At 43.4% G+C, this 16,406-nt stretch overlaps 1 protein-coding gene across 10 annotated transcripts in view; it reads left to right on the forward strand.

Moving 5' to 3' along the window:
- BCAS3 (BCAS3 microtubule associated cell migration factor) overlaps positions 1–16,406 on the forward strand; it is a 590,230-nt gene that overhangs the window by 404,472 nt on the left and 169,352 nt on the right. The window contains exon 24 of one of the 10 annotated variants that reach the window (XM_025179226.3): positions 2,884–5,913. The exons of the other annotated variants lie outside the window; for them this stretch is intronic. Coding sequence (XP_025035011.1) covers positions 2,884–2,906 — 23 coding nt within the window. The 3' untranslated portion in view covers positions 2,907–5,913. Of the gene's footprint in view, positions 1–2,883; positions 5,914–16,406 lie in introns of those variants that run through there. 10 annotated transcript variants of the gene reach the window in all.

A 16,406-nucleotide genomic window follows, 5' to 3' on the forward strand; every position in this document is an offset into this window, starting at 1 on the left:
AGTCCCCTGCCCTCACAGCAGGACCAAGCACGTCTAGATCATCCCTGATAGATGCCTGTCTAACCTGCTCTTAAATATCTCCAGTGATGGAGATTCCACAACCTCCCTAGGCAACTTATTCCAGTGTTTAACCACCCTGACGGTTAGGAGATTTTTCCCCTCTTGATGCAATTTAAGCCCATTGCTTCTTGTCCTGTCATCAGAGGCTAAGGAGAACAATTTTCCTCCCTCCTCCTTGTAGCATCCTTTTATATACTTGAAAACTGCTATCATATACCCCCTCAGTCTTCTCTTTTCCAAACTAAACAAGCCCAATTCTTTCAGTCTTCCCTCATAGGTCATGTTCTCTAGACCTTTAATCATTTTTGTTGCTCTTCTCTGGACTTTCTCCAATTTCTCCACTTCTTTCTTGAAATGTGATGCCCAGAACAATACTCCAATTGGGGCTAATTAGCGCAAAAGGAACGCTATTGAGGCACTTGAATGAGGCGCGCCAAATCATTCAGACACCTAGTATACACAAGAAGGATTTCTAAAACCTTAGGAAATGCTTCATCTACGGAATGTTTGTAAAAAGCCAAAACAACAAAGCCCCTCCCTTCTTGGCACATTTCAATTAATATGAGAACATGGTGTCAGAGTCCTGCATACAGTTATGTTAAGTGAGAGGTGTTACAGATGGTTTTTGGATGTTTAAAGTGCCCTGCTAACAAGTATCCCAAATGTCTAGAAATTCTCCTGACAGCGTCGGGTCTAAAACCATGAGTATAAAGTAAAAGTTAAACCTTGTATGTACTAAAAGCCGCAAATGAAATTGAAAGGTCATTTTAACTTACAAAGATTAAATGTTCTTCTTTGCTGTATTCTTCCGCCTGCTCTGCTTACAGTAAATCTGCTCAACAGCTGAAACACTTAAATACCAGTGTATTCGAGAAGCTACTTATACTGAAGCCCCATTATTTTGGTTTTTAATGCAGCAGAGCCAGTATCTTTGCATTGTTTTATTTATTCCCAAGTCCCAAAGCCATAGGTTTGGGAGAAGAGAACATCCCTTCTTCGTGGAATTCCCAGGACAAATGGAGGAGCTTTTTGGAGAACAAATTGTCTCCAACTCCCAACGTTCTTTCTGCCTCTGAGCTTGTCGTCTTGTTGAAACCCTGGCCTGCTTTTTTGATTCTCTGTGCCAGGGGCAGATGACCGTTTTGCAGGGCCCCGGGCAGCATAATTCCACGGGGCCCCCCCTTTGCCACGGCGCATGCGCGGGGCTTTTTGAAGCGCGGGGCCCGGGGAGTCCGCCCCGCTCGCCCTTCCCTATATCCGCCCCTACTCTGTGCTTATGTGGTCCACACACCTTCTGGGTGTGGTTCTCTGTCCCATGTAGTGGAACATACACCACTTACAGAGAGAGAGTGAATGAGTTTGATCTGCAGCCTTAGCTGAGAGCCAGTTGGTCTTTAACTCAAGCTATAGGGGTTCATGCTCCAAGCATCAGAGGTTCCAGGTTCGGTTCTGCCTCTGGGCCTTACACAAATTCATTACAATGATTCATCGTTAGGTAGGTTTGTGTGTGTGATGGCTTTTTGTATGGAGACCCTGTTAGTTAAAAGGGGTTATTTTAAAACAGGGGTGGAGAACCTCAAGCCCAGGGGCCGGATGTGGCCCCTGGCTTGCTTGGATCCCGCCTCCTAAGGCTCGGGGGGCTCCCAGCATTGTGGAGCCTGTGCTGCCACTCCAGCCCCCCTCCCACTCCTCCAATGTCTCACCACGGAGCTGGAGCACACAAACTACTCAACTGGGCCCCTCTTAGTCTGTGGTGTGCAACAGGAATGTGGGGAGTGTCTCTTTCTCAGTTGGCGACCATGTCAGTGGGGAGGAGGAGTTGTTTGTTTTTTGCTTCCCATTTATGTGTGGCCCCCAACTGATTTTTCTGTGGGTCAGTGGCCCCTGATTCAAAAAGCTCCCCCACCCCTGTTTTAAAAACCTAGTTAGCAAGAAGAACAGAATGAGACTTCAAACATGGTGGATTTTGGGGGCGTGTCTACACAGCTGGGTTTAACTCGAAATAAGCTATGCAAATTGAGCTACGTCAATTATGTAGCTTTTTTCGAAATAGCTTATGTTGCATTTTGGTGCTGTCTACACAGCACTGATTTCGAAATAGAGTTCTCTTCCTTCGACTTCCCTTACTCCTCGTACAATGATGGCTACGGGGGTCAGAGTCAGAAGTCCTCCAGCTCAACAGTATTTTGACATGATGTCAAAATAATTGCCGGCTGTGTAGACACCGATTAAGTTATTTTGAAATAACACTAGTTATTTTGAAATAATGGTGCTGTGTAAACGTAGCCCATGTCTCAGGCCGGTTTATTCAAAAGATTTGTGTTCAGAAATGTCCTACTTTTGCTGTTGTACACTTATCTCTGAGCTAAATGAAACTAACATTTAAAAATATGTTAAAAGCAATAGCAGGATACAGTTGTAGAAAGTTGAGCGAATCCTCACTGTAATACACAAGTTTTGGGGCTTCTCTAGTTAAATTCCCCAGTTTATAGTACATTCTAAAATACACTATTGCTGTGTTACATCCCCATGTAGCCGTGTTAGTCTGGATCTGCAAAAGCGACAAGGATCCCACTTTGCATCTGATGAAGTGGGTCTTTGCCCACGAAAGCTTATGCTCCAGTAGTATATGCCCCAAGTCTATAAGGTGCCACAGGACTCCTTGTTGCTTTTGTAAAATAACTGAATTTACTTTATTCGTTTGGCAATCTAAAGTGGGACTATCTTGTAATCTGCTATGTGTTAATGTGTAAAGTTTATCACAGAAATTATACATGTAGTTCGCTGATACCTTCAGCCACTTTGTTTTATTTGTATTTATAGATCTAACGAGAGCACATGTCTGACTGAACAGCCACATGGTCCAGAAAACAGATTTGGAGTCAGCAGACCTGACTTCTATTCCTAGCTCAGCCAGGAGCAAACTGTAAGAGCTTAGACCCCGATCTGTGGTTCTGGTTCCCCTCCCATCCTGGACTGTGTTGTCTACTTAGATTGTAAGGTCTTTGGGACAGAGCTTGCCTCTGACTTGGTGTATGTACCTCTGGTATAAAAAAGGGCACAATGGGACCCTGATGTCAGCTGGAATCTTTAGGTGCTGTTGTAATGCAAAGATTAGGAGAGCAGCCCATATCTGTTTTTCTAACATTTGGTTACTGGGATACACGAAAAAGTTTGGTGACTCTTTGTGTCCCTGCACTGCGATCAGAAACCCACGGCATCCTGTCTCAAAGGCCGATCCCGGCCTGCAGGAGGCCAGGATGTGAGACAGTCCCCCCGCGTGGGGTCTAAGAGTCCAGGCTCCAGCCTGAGACAGAACATCTACACTGCACAGGGGAGCCGACGGGCTCTGCAGGGCCCTGGGGAAGGTGAGAGGACGTGGCTCTGCCCCTCCAAAAGGGGCGGGGTGAGGGACAGTCAGCTTTCAGCACCGCCCGGACAGCAACATGCCCTCTCCCTGCAGCCCTCACAGCCACCTGGCGCACACAGACCTCTGTCCCCACTTCCTTAAGCAGCCCTAAGAGGCACCATTTAAAGGGTCCGGGTCTTCAAACATCACTGCTGCCGTAGCAACAGCAGCAGCCAGGAACCCCAGGCCTCTTTGAATCACCAGGCCTCAGGGCAACTGCCCTCTTCCCCTCCCCACCATCAGTGGGTCTGACACTGCAGATTTTAAAGCCCCACAACCTAAGCTCCTGCTGACCCAGGGCTTTTATTGCATTATAAATAGATGCTATTTACACATCCTTCAATGAATAAATGTCATTTCAGTGTAATAACTGGGGCCTAATCCATTCAGGCCATGTCTATGCTTACCATGCTGGAGATCAATCTCCTGGCATTTGATTTAGTGGGTCTAGTAACGACCCGCTAAATTGAACTCTGAGGACGCCCCTGGCCAACGCCAGTATGCCTCAATTTGCAAGGAGTAAGGGAAGCCTACGGGAGCATTTGCTCCCATCAACCTCCAGCTGTGGAGACGGGGCCATGCTCTGCTTAAGGTACTTCGACTCCAGCTACATTTATGTAGCTGGAGTTGCGAGCCTTAAGCCTACATTCTCGGTGTAGTATAGATTTGTCCTGAGTCAGTGGGAGTCTTTTCATTGGCCTCAGGAGACTTTGAATAAGGCTCCTTGTTCAGGATTCATGCTTTAGTCCTTCTTTCTTGTCAGAACAAATGATTTATTGCTTAATGTTTGCGTCCTTTGTAATGATGCTGATGACAGTTTGTGGTGTTAGTTTGAATTTTGTGTTGATTGTGATGAAGGGCAGGACTGGCAGCAAGTGTTATTCTAGATTTATTATAATTCACATTTTTTGTCACCTTAGTTCAGTTGGTGCTTTGAAATTACTCTTGCATTAGTGTTTTGCCTCAGGCTAAATTGTTTACTGCTCCACTGTTCATGTTATTTCTCTTGCTTTTATGTTCACTTCCATCCTATAGTTTTGCTTCGCTAATTTGGATATGATTGCATGAAATCTCACTTTGGGTTTTATCCTGCAACCTTTATTCACATGAGTAAGTCTTAAGTGTTCAGGCTCTTGTATTGAGGTTATAAACTGTGTTTGTGAGTTGCCCATTTACAAATCATATTTTTCATCTTTATTCTCGACATGTTGTTTTGGAAGGTCAAAAATTTAACTAGTCACCAGGGCCGCATTAATTTACGAGGCTGATCTTCAGAGTGTGGGCTGTGTATGTTGCATAGGTGCATTGTATAATTTCATTAAGTACGTATTTGTGAAGATCTCGCTGCAGGTTCAGTAGTGGGATTTCTGCAGTGGCATTAAAAAATAAGCTGCCACTGGGTTACTGTTTCTCTAATGCAACAGAACAAAGACTGTGTAAAATGGACATTTGCAATTTATTTAAAATGGTACGTTATATCAGGTTTGTTTGGGTTTTATCTTCTTTTTTTTAAACAATTTTTTTTAACGATCCTTGGGCTCATGGAAGGAAGTTTCTCTAGAATTCTTGGAATCAATTAAGCCAAATTTGTCATTGTACCCTAAGATCAAATTGAAATGGGGATGAAAGCCACGTGGAGCTATTGGTAATGCTGTCATAATCTTGCAACCTTGACATAAAGACATTAACGGCCGGTTGCTGGCTTGCATTGCTCAGTGATGATGTGCAGCGATGGGAAAGGTAATAGAGAGGACTTTGAGGATGCTGAGGCAAAATAAATATATCTTTATCCTAAGTGTCCTGGGACAGGCAAGGTACTGAATATCCAGTAGAACAGCTGAAACAAAAAACAGGACTATGTAGCACTTTAAAGACTATCAAGATGGTTTATTAGGTGATGAGCTTTCGTGGGCCAGACCCACTTCCTCAGATCAAATTGTGGAAGAAAATAGGCACAACCATATATACCAAAGGATACAATAAAAAAAAAAGTGAACACATATAAAAAGGACAAATCAAATTTCAGAACAGAGGGGGGATGAGGGGGAAAGGTAAATGTCTGTGAGCTAATAATATTAGAGGTAATAATTGGGGAAGCTATCTTTGTAATGTGTAAGATAATTAGTGTCTTTGTTGAGACCCAGGCATTCCACAATTTGATCTGAGGAAGTGGGTCTGGCCCACGAAAGCTCATCACCTAATAAACCATCTTGTTCGTCTTTAAAGTGCTACATAGTCCTGTTTTTTGTTTCAGCTAAACCAGACTAACACGGCTACATCTCTATTACAGTAGAACAGCGGTTTTCAAACTTTTTTTTTTCATGACCCAGTTGAAGAAACTTGTTGATGCCCATCACCCAACGTAATTTGACTAGAGTGTGGTCACCAGGGTGGGGCTGAGGATGGAAGCTTTGTGGTGTTGGAGGTAGCTTCAGCTTTGGGTGGGGGGGTGGGGTCAGGGCTGGGGCAGGAGGGGCTTACCTTGAGCAGCTCCCAACCAGCGGTGCAGCAGTGGTACTAAGGCAGCTTCCAGCCTCTCCTGGCACTGCAGACCTTGCTGCACCCCAGAAGCAGCCAGCAGCAGGCTCCCAGCCAATGGGAGAAGGTGGCGCCAATGGGAGAAGTGCTCAGGGCAGGGGCAGTTCATGGAGCCCTGTGCGCTCTCCGCTGCCCCCCACTTAGGAGCCTGGCCTGCTGTCAGCTGCTTCTAGGGCCCAGCGCAGTCTGCAGAGCCAGGACAGACAGGTATCCCCATGCCTTAGTGCCCCTGCTGGTCACCTGATCCCCCTGCAGCAATGAGACCCAGTGCCTGACATTCCATCCACGACCAGTCGTTTGAAAACCACTGCATTAAAAGGCGCTCTTTGGGTACGACTGCGCTGCACATTAATTTTGAAAAAAGCTGTTCCAGAATAGTTATTCCAAATAGCTTATTTCAAAATAGCACGTCTACACTGCAGGGAAGCCTCAAAATTAGTCCAAGGCAGGCATCCTTAATGTAGACGTGCTATCTCAGTTGAGAGCCGTAGGAGGCACTGGGGAGGAATAACTTAGAATAGCCCTGGTGAGGGGCTATTTTGAAATAGCAGCAGTGGAGCGTCTACACGCGCCTTATTTCAAAAGAGCTATTTTGGAATAGGTGTGATTCTTCGTAGAATGAGGTTTACAGATTTCTGAATAAGTCGTCCATTATTTCAAAATTGTTTTGAATGGCTGTGTAGACACTCGCATAACTATTTCAGAATAACAGCCGTTATTCCAAAATAACTTTGCTGTGTAGACATACCCTTTTAGTCCTACATAGGCACGTTATATGGTATGCTGCCAACACATCAGAAATGTGTTCCCAGAGCTAGTCTCTGGGTAGAAGACTGAAGGGATTAATCAAATCAAAAAGATTTCTAAGTATTCTTACCTTGTTTATATGTTTACCGAAACGATGAGGGAAAATTGAAGCTTCACAGCAATAATGTAATAATAATATTATTGAAAATGACACGCACACAGCACTCATGCAATACAATATGTATGTTCAGACGCCCTGAGCTAGGGCGTCTGCCCCGCACTAGCCCTTTAAGGGGTTAAAGCCCAGCCTGGAATAGGGCTGGAGGGGTGGAGCTGTGAAGCCAGCAACTGAGGCAGGTATTAGCCAATTAGGGCCCAGCTGAGAGCAGTATAAATAAAGGCTTCTGGAGGGGAGGAGAGACTTGGACTCACTCTTGCTCCAGCCATGGAGCAGAAGGGACCTGGCTGCCAGAGAAGTTAGAGGCTTTCTGATTTAGAGCAGGGCTGGGGAAAGGCAGGCCGAGCTGGGGAAGCTCTGGCCAGGCAAACTCCCAGGGTGCACGGCCTGATGCAAGGCCTGAGGGTACTAGGGCTACAGGGAAGCAACGAGGGAAGGCAAAGGCAGCAGGTCCACACCCCTTTGCCAATGACGAGTAGCCATTTTAGTTTGTGGTTTGCCCAAGATAAGGAGCGACTGACAGCGGGTCACTGAGGCAAGGTGAGCATAGGTGGTTGGAGGTTCCCTGAGGGGGAGGACCCCAGGGAGTAGGAGCACTGTGGCATGGCAGCAGCCAGTGGGGAGGACACCGTGGTCTGGGAGGGACGTGGGTCCTAACACAGAGGTAGAGGAAAAATAGGTAACAGTAGGTGAGACACCAGTGAAAGGGGGGCTCCAGGGCTAATTCCCAGAGTGACCAGCAGGAAGTGCCTCTGGTGGTGAGTCTCACCCTGTTACAGGCCCAATCCGAAGAGATTCATTGACATGGAACTCTGAATGATAGTTTGGTTTCTCAGAATTGTGCCCATAACACTGATTTGCTCACTACTAGGGTTGCCAGGTAGATCCCACCAAAACACCGGACACACTTGATTGTGGGCGGGGGGGCGGGGCTGGCCGGGAGGAGGGCGGGGCTGGCTGGGAGGGGGCGGGGCGGGAAACAGAGCTAGTGGGGGGGGAAGTGTCTGGGGGCCATGGGACTGGACAGGAGGAGAGGGAGGCCCGGAGGAAGGGGGGCGGGAAGCAGACCTGGCAGGGGGTGCAGCCACTGGACACAGCCAGAGTCCTTCGGACCGCGCCCCCGGCAGGCACTCCCTTTAGTTGCAAGCAGAAGCCGGGTGGGGACAAGGCTGGGAGCCCTTCCCCCCACCTGGCTTCTGCACGCACCCAGAGACTCCCAGCTGGGAGGTGGGGCCACGACTAGTGCCTCTGGTCACGTGCAAAATCTGGGCAGAGGGAGTGGCTGGGAGTCCTGGCCCCCGCCCCGCCTGGCTTTTGCGTGCGACCACAGGGCTCCCAGCGCCAATTACGGCCCACCTCCCAGTCGCTCCCCCGCCCCCGTCAGGCTTCCGTCCGGCGCCCAGCCGGGAATTCAGAAAATACTGGACATTGTACATGTCCAGTATTTTCTGAATTTTTCTAGCGGACAGAGGGCGCAAATACCAGGCTATCCGGTAGAAAACCGGATACCTGGCAACCCTACTCTCAACAGTTCTCATAATTAATGGCTTTGGGCCTGCCCCTAGCCCCACGGATTTCATTGGGTTATAAATGTATCCTGTCTCGTGAAGTTAAAATTTAGGATGATAGTTGTGGATCAGTAGTTGAATATTTTATTCAGTATTTGGATATTCAGGAGCACAATATACATGACTAATGAGTACTTGACTGATTGTGCTCACAGCTTTAGCAGATCTGGGCTTTAGTTTGCCCATACAACAGATGATAAATCCATCTGTACTGGCATTCAGACTCCTTTTCTTCTATTTTTTACAAGGCCGAAATGAAATAATGTGCTGTGGCGGTGTATTCATTAGGGTACAAATAAGAAGACTCATCTTACGAATATTTGTAGTCACATGCTGCAGAGTTTTTTAGATAAATGTTATTAAGCAACTGCCGGATAAATCCCTATCAAAACTAATTTTCATTTCTATAAATCTCAGAATACAGTGGGTGAAAGCAATCGTGTGTCGCAAAGCCACACTGGGGTACTTTAGTGTTGTGGAATTTTGAAGGAAATGACTATCATCTCTCTTTCATTTACTGTCACCACTATGTCTTCCTTTGTTTCCATGTGCTGAGGTTTGGCAGTTTTGGAACCAGTCAGATTATTTATTAAATACAATATTTACCCTATACTACTTAGTACAAGTCTGCATACTCAGGAACTGAATTGATTCCAGGTTGGTGCTGCTGCACTTTTAATGTTACCTTTTATATTCATGTTTATTCCAACAGAGTGGCCACGGGCACAGACAACATGAACTTGTATCACCCACAAACTGACAACACTAGAGCCATCAGTTTATCATTATCCCTGCTGGTGTATCTGATTTAATTTTGCTACAGTGGATTAATTCTTAAAATTGCAGTGCTTTTTGCTCGTTAATAGTAAATGATTCTAGGGGATGGGGGAATGGAATTCATCAGTTTTGTAGTCATTCTAATTCTTCCAGTTTTAAGTTGTTCTATAAATATGTCTTTATGGATGTAGTTTTACTAGCTTAAAAACATCTAATTGAAACCAGTTGCTTAAATCTCTTTGGATCAAGGAGGCAATAATAAGCAAAGAGAGTACCTTATCCCTACAATCCTGAAATGCTTAGTGACTGGTATACTTGATGCATGTGTAATCAGTTTATTTTCAGCTTCTTGTTTCATCTAAAGCCTTAGCTCTTTTGGTGTGATCTAATACTAAAGTGAAGGGTATGTTTGTTCTTGTCTCTGAGATAGTCAACTAGTGAAACAAAATGATGAGGAAAAAAAAAAAGCTCAGGATGTGGAAAGGTTAAAAAGCATCGGTTTAATCTTATGGCCTCTTCCTGTATGTCATACCCGTGCTTTGGAATAGTATTGCATTTCCCCAAAAAATTAACATTAGATTTCATTTGTTTCAGATTATTATTTTGCTGCTAGCTTTTACAGTAGCCTTTCAGTACAATAATTGTGTGTTTTTTGTGGCCATACGACACCCAGCATGGAGCCATAGGATTTTGGATGCTATCATAATATATAGTTTGCTGCTTTTACTACTGCTAGTAATAATAAAAACTCAAGGGCAAACTCCAAAGGGGAAAAATGTACTTGCACCCTTTTTTGCTTATTTCCTGATCTACAAAAAAGCACTTAAACGGTTTTTGGGTTTTTTTTTTCCTGCAGGTGGTCTCCTGTTTTATAGGTTAGAAATGTGGGTGCTGTCTAGCCTGGAAGATGTAATGGCTGGAGAACTAATAAGTAAGGGACATGAAAGAGACAGGAAATTGAAAGTTGAACAGTTGAGAGAGAAGAATTTTTAGTCATACTGCTTAAAATTTTCTGGGTTTTGATTTTAATACCTCTTTGTTGTAAGTGACTAGTTAACATTTTGGACAAAGGAAGCCTTTGTTAAATCTTTAACGCCTCTGATCCTCCCGTTAAGGGGTGTATGCTAACAGTGCACGTCCTAGGTGATCCCTAACAAGTCTTCTAGCAAAGTTAGTGAAGCCTGTAGTTGACATTCCTGGTATTTCTAACAAGAAAAACAAGCAGAGACCACCTTAACAAAAAAGTCAACAACCACAAATGACCTTCCCCAAACTTCTTAGCTCTTCCTTATAAATTATGATAGAAAAAATAAATGACACAAGCCCACGTTTAAAACAGAATCCTTCCAGGTAAATTTTAAGTCTAAGCTAGAAGCAAAAAATTTATAAGACACATGGATCTTATTTTGGGTGTGTATATATCATCACTTTTTGAAACGGGCAAGTTGTGACATGGACCTTTATGCAAAAATTAGGCAACTTGGAAAGCTTCACATGTAATTCAAAATAAGCAACTCACAGTTCCATCCAGTTTCAAATATAGATCTAAAAGTAGAACTTATGTCTAAAAGAAGTTATATGTGAACTTATTAATCCAGATACAATAACTGTTACACCAAAATTTTTCAGAATGAAGTCAATTTGGAGCTCACATTTTGATATGCTGACTTTACATAACATGTATTAGACTGGTTGTATGATTTCTATGCAGAAACACCGTATTCTATTCTGGAGTAAAGAAACAGAGTTAGTCAACTGTGTCCAGTTCTGGGCACCACATTTTAGGAAATATGTGGAGAAATTGGAGGAGGTCCAGAGAAGAGCAACAAAAACGATTAAAGGTCTGGAAACATGATCTATGAGGGAAGACTGAAAGAATTGGGTTTGTTTAGTTTGGAAAAGAGAAGGCTGAGAGGGGACATAACAGCTTTCAAATCCTAAAAGGGTGCTACAAGGAGGAGGGAGAAATATTATTTTCCTTCATACCTAATGTTAGGACAAGAAGCAATGGGCTTAAATTGCAGCGAGGGAGATTTAAGTTGGATATCAGGGAAAACTTCCTAATTATCAGGGTGATTAAGCACTGGAATAAATTGCCTAGGGAGGTTGTGGAATCTCCATCATTGAAGATATTTAAGAGCAGGTTGGATAAACATCTGTCACAGATTATCTTGATCAGAACTACTCAACATGTGGCCCGTTTATTTGCGGCCCACAGTGCGTTTTGGGTTTATGCGGGGATCAACTCATGGACCACGGGTGGGAGCCAAAACAAAAAAATAGTCAATATAATGGTCTTCTCTTGATATGTGTTTTAGTAGTTAAATTCCTGGACTGTCATTGTTCATTAAAAGTGCTGCCATATGGGTGGAAATCGGGTAAATATTGCCTTTTATTAATATTAGCATAACTGACTTAAATGGGGCCTGCGTGTCGTGTAGTCTTGCCTTAATCTTTGTATTCATGCTCATCAGTGTAAACGGATGTATTTGCATATATATGCAACCACACTTAACGTCGCAGCCCTCGGCATGTGCTGTGAGTATCATTGTGGCTCCCGGGGCTTCCAAAGTTGAGTAGCCCTGATCTTGATGATCCTGCCATTGGTGTAGGAGACTCAACTTGACATCTTGAGGTCCCTTCCAGTTCTAGTAGTCTATGAGACTATGAAAATACCTTTTTCTAGGATTCCATTTGATAAACAAATAACGTTTCACACAAGCCCTTTCTTAAAAATCGTTGTTTGTTGATTTGTAATGGGTGCCCGTGTATTGTGTCCATAAAAGAGCCATCCATCACAGCAATAACCAGAGATCCTTTTGTGTGTACATTTGTGACATACTGCAGATCTGAGGCATTCTGTGTGCTAAGGAGAGTAGGCTTCACTTTGGAATTCAAATGTTTCACTAAAAGCCAGGAGCATATTTGTTACGGGAGACCTGAGCTGACCTGTAAACAGAAGCTGCTATGTCCTTTTGCTGCTTAGCTGGATTATCATTAGAAGAAACTGAAGCACAACCATCATGGTGGCATAATAAGTCTAATACATTAGTAATATTAAGAATGTATGTTACATTTTACTAGTTCCAAGCAACTTACAAACCTTGGGTCTCAAAACTTTCTTATGAGAGGAAGGTAATCAATTTCCTCATATACTGATGAGGAAAATGAGCTAGGAAGGTTAACTGACTTCTGCAAGGCCCAAGAGAGAGAGGGAGAGAGAGAGAATCAATTGCCCTGTTTTAACTTTAGGCATCATTTAAAGTGCCAGCTCTGTCCCTCGGCCCCCTTGTCCTTCCTACCTTCCAAGGGTGCCAGCTCCATCCCCTGGGAATCTGCCGTGGCTGCCCCCAGGATGGGTTCCAACCCTCAGCCATCACCAGCCTCTTGCTCAGTAACCACCAGCTTTGCCAGCCCTTCCTTCCTGAGTCTGGCGGGGGCCAGTTAACCGGTACCTGGTAAGCATCACCCAGTAAAGGTAATGCTTACCAGGTAACCAGTTACCTGTCCACATCCCTAATCTAGGAGAGTTCATTGGACCTTCTTTTCTTTTTGCTGGATTGCACAGAGTACGATTTGTCCTAAGCAAGTATAAGATAGCTGGAATTGTTCGTTTAAAAAAATACAGTGTAATTGTTCAGTTGTAATTATAGAACCGAGGGATATAAATATCACACTTTACAATATGCAAAGCTATAACTGTAAAATGTAATGTGTGCTCTGCTACCATATGTTACCAGATTTTATCTTCGCAACACATCACAGAAGTCCTTAAAAATAAAGGAGAACTCTAAAAAAGGAATGGAACATTTAATCAACTATCACTGTATCTAGGATGCTGCTTCTGTGCTTCTGATTTGGCACTGCTTGAAACCTTGATGTAAGACCGATAGCCCTGGGCTGGACTGCTGCAGCTAGTGTGTGTTGATGCCACAAGATGCAAAATTACGTTTTTCTGGATCCGTTGGGAATTTTGTGGAATTCACTTCCATTTGACAGTGTTTCCAGATGGAAATAAGTGACTGCCTTTTTTGTGCAGTGATCTTCGTGTAGGTTCAGTGTTTTGGGTTTTTTTCCAACGGTGTGCTATGAGATGTTTTTCTGGTGGCGTATCTGAAGGGCTTCATTCATTTCTGCAATTCTTTCAAAGCTGTTCTACTTTTTGAATAAATAAGACAGATTCCAACGGAAGGATTATGAAGTTCCTCGTATTTTAATTATGTTAATGTTTCTTTATTTTTGTAGTACAGTAGTCTAGAACCCTATAAAAGTTAGTGGAAAAATAATTTGTGCAGGGCAGACTGAGTTCAGGCAGTTCAAATATACAAATTCAATTCCAGCGTCATTTGGATCTTCGCACCTCAGTGTCCCAGTAGAGAAATCAGATATTGAGTTTTTACAGGTTTTGCTATAAAAACTTAGGCTGACCGAAATTTTAATGACTAATGGATTTTGCAGAAGTGATTTTACTGCCCTAGATGTCCATTAGCAGTTTTGGGCTTATTTCTTTGTTGGAAAGCTAAATGGCTGTTACTTGCACTTTTTATATGAGTTGAATATTTGCATGAGATGTCATTTGTAAGTGTGGTTTATAATGTACTGCCAATTTTAAAAGAAAAAATATAAGTGATACAGAAAAATTGTAAATATATTTAGGCATAACATATTTGATCTGTGGCTTAAAGCAGAAGTCATTACATTTTCTTTCTACCCTATGTCATTTCAGAACTAATTCCAGGCAGTCATAAAGTCTGTTGAATTCTTTTAGGTGCAATTTTGGTGGTGCTATATTTTAGTCAACAGCAGTTATATTGTATTAAGTATGTATTTCTGTTCTTTGTTTATGAATCCTACTTTATCAGTGGCAATAGGATTTTGAAATATCCTGAAAATCCAGTGGATGGGGATTTGCTGTGAGGATGATTGATTAAATATATTTCTATGAAATGAGGAGCCTCATAAAGCTGGAATTTTAAAATCGTTGTTGACCAGCCAGATATTTACCAGAAATAATCATGTACTAGATGCTGTCTTGTTAAACAGATACAAATCTTGACCATTAAAACATCCGACTGAATGAAATGCAATGTTTGTCAATATGTGAATAATAATATTTTATCTATGTACTTGCATGAATGACCCTAAGAACAGCCATACTGGGTCAGTCCAAAGGTACATCTAGCCCAGTATCCTGTCTTCCGACAGTGCCCAATGCCAGGTGCCTCCATAGGGAATGAACAGAACAGGTAATCAAGCAATCCTCTCTCTGCAACCCATTCCAGTCTCTAACAAAGAGGCTAGGGACACCATTCCTACCCATTCTGGCTAACAGCAATTGATGGACCTATCCTCTATGAATCTAGCTCTTTTTTGAACCCTGTCAAAATCCTGGTCTTCACAACATCCTCTGGAAAGGAGTTCCGTAGGTTGATTGTGCACTGCATGAAGCAATACTTCCTTTTGTTTGTTTTAAACCTGCTACCTATTAGTTTCATCTGCTGACCCCTAGTTCTTCTGTTTGGGAACAAGTAAATAACTTTTTCTTATTCACTTTCTACACATGATTTTATAAACCCTTACATTTTATAGATAAATATAAAGTTCCAGCCTTCTAAAATCTGGACTCTTACTTCCTGTGTTGCAAGATTATTCAGAGCCTGATCTTAGGACCCAGACTATTAACACCCACTACCACTCAGCAGTGATGTATGTGTACAAATGTAGCTTTAAAATGTTTCTGGCATTCATTGACTCCTGGTACAGAGACAAGAGAAGTCAATGAAATGAAGGGGACAGGAAGCACAGTTAGCAAGTGCCAAGGCTGTTCCTCACTCTGGCACTGAAGGTTGTGGGCCTACAGGAGACTTTAAAATACCTCACCAATAAAGGCTTCTGTTTGAAAACTCTCTAAGGTCCCAGATTTCCTGGCCTTGGCTTGGTACTGCTGCCTCCACCCAAATGCAAAAAAAAAAAAAAAAAAAAAAAACCCTTTGAGAACTCAGGAAGACACATTTGGGAATTCCTATGAGAAGAGGTTTGTTATATATGGGACAACAAGTTTAAGAGAAGCCTACGGCCATGTCTACACTAGATCTGGAAGGTCATCTTAAGGTACGTCACTCTAGCTACGTAGAGTACATAGCTGGAGTCGGCTTACCTTAAGCCAAGAGTGGCGCCATCCTCACTGCAGGAGACCAATGGAAACAAATGCACCCATTGGCTCGTGAGGAGTACATGCGCCGGCCGGAGCTGTCCTCTAGGTTCGATTTACGGGTCTATGCTAGACCCACTAAATCGAACACCAGAATGTCGATCTCTGGCTAGTAAAGACATGCCCCTAAGAGAGCAGATCCTCAGTGGTGTGAACTGTTATTACTGTATATATAACAATGACAACTTGTCTCAGCTGTGGATCTGCCTCAGCAAATTTGAAAAGGATGGCTTAAGGCCACATTTCATCCTCCTTGTTTCTTTTATTGAAATCTGAGCTTTTAAAATAGATTGGTCATTAATTTGAAACAAGTGAAAAATAAAAGCAAACGTTAAATGTGGGGCTGAGTATCTAGGGCAGTGGCCCCCAACGCGGTGTCCGCGGGCACCATGGCGCCCGCTGGGGCATTTCTGTGCACCCGTATAGTGACCAGGGCCAGCCTGAGCCATTCTTGCGCCCCGGGCGCCCAACGCATGTGCGGCCCCGCTCCCGGTAGCCCGGGAGCCCCAAATGGTTGGGGACCACTGATATAGGGGGAAATGATAAAAGTTAGGCCAGTGCCCACTACAGAATTATCTTGATGTGAAAGAAGATCACTCCAGAAATGCTAAAAGCATTTGATGCCATGAAACTGACAGAACTGTTTGGTTCTCCAGTGGGTGTAAATTGGCATAGCTCTGTGACTTCAGTGGGGCTAGGATAATTTTCACCAGTTGAGAATCTGGCCTGATCTGTACAGAAGGAATCACTTTACTCAGCAGAAATAAAGTCATCTCACATAGAAACATGAATCAATGATTCAGGGCCAGCTAGGAGACTACTGGGAAATTTTAACATAGATCAAGTAATGTAATTACCCAACTTGGAATTTGGCCAAGACCTGCGTGGCATGACACCTTCTCTCCCTAAAGAGTCCAA

This window comes from Pelodiscus sinensis, chromosome 21 (genome assembly GCF_052426305.1).
Source record: "Pelodiscus sinensis isolate ZL-2025 chromosome 21, ASM5242630v1, whole genome shotgun sequence".
Lineage (NCBI taxonomy): Eukaryota > Metazoa > Chordata > Testudines > Trionychidae > Pelodiscus > Pelodiscus sinensis.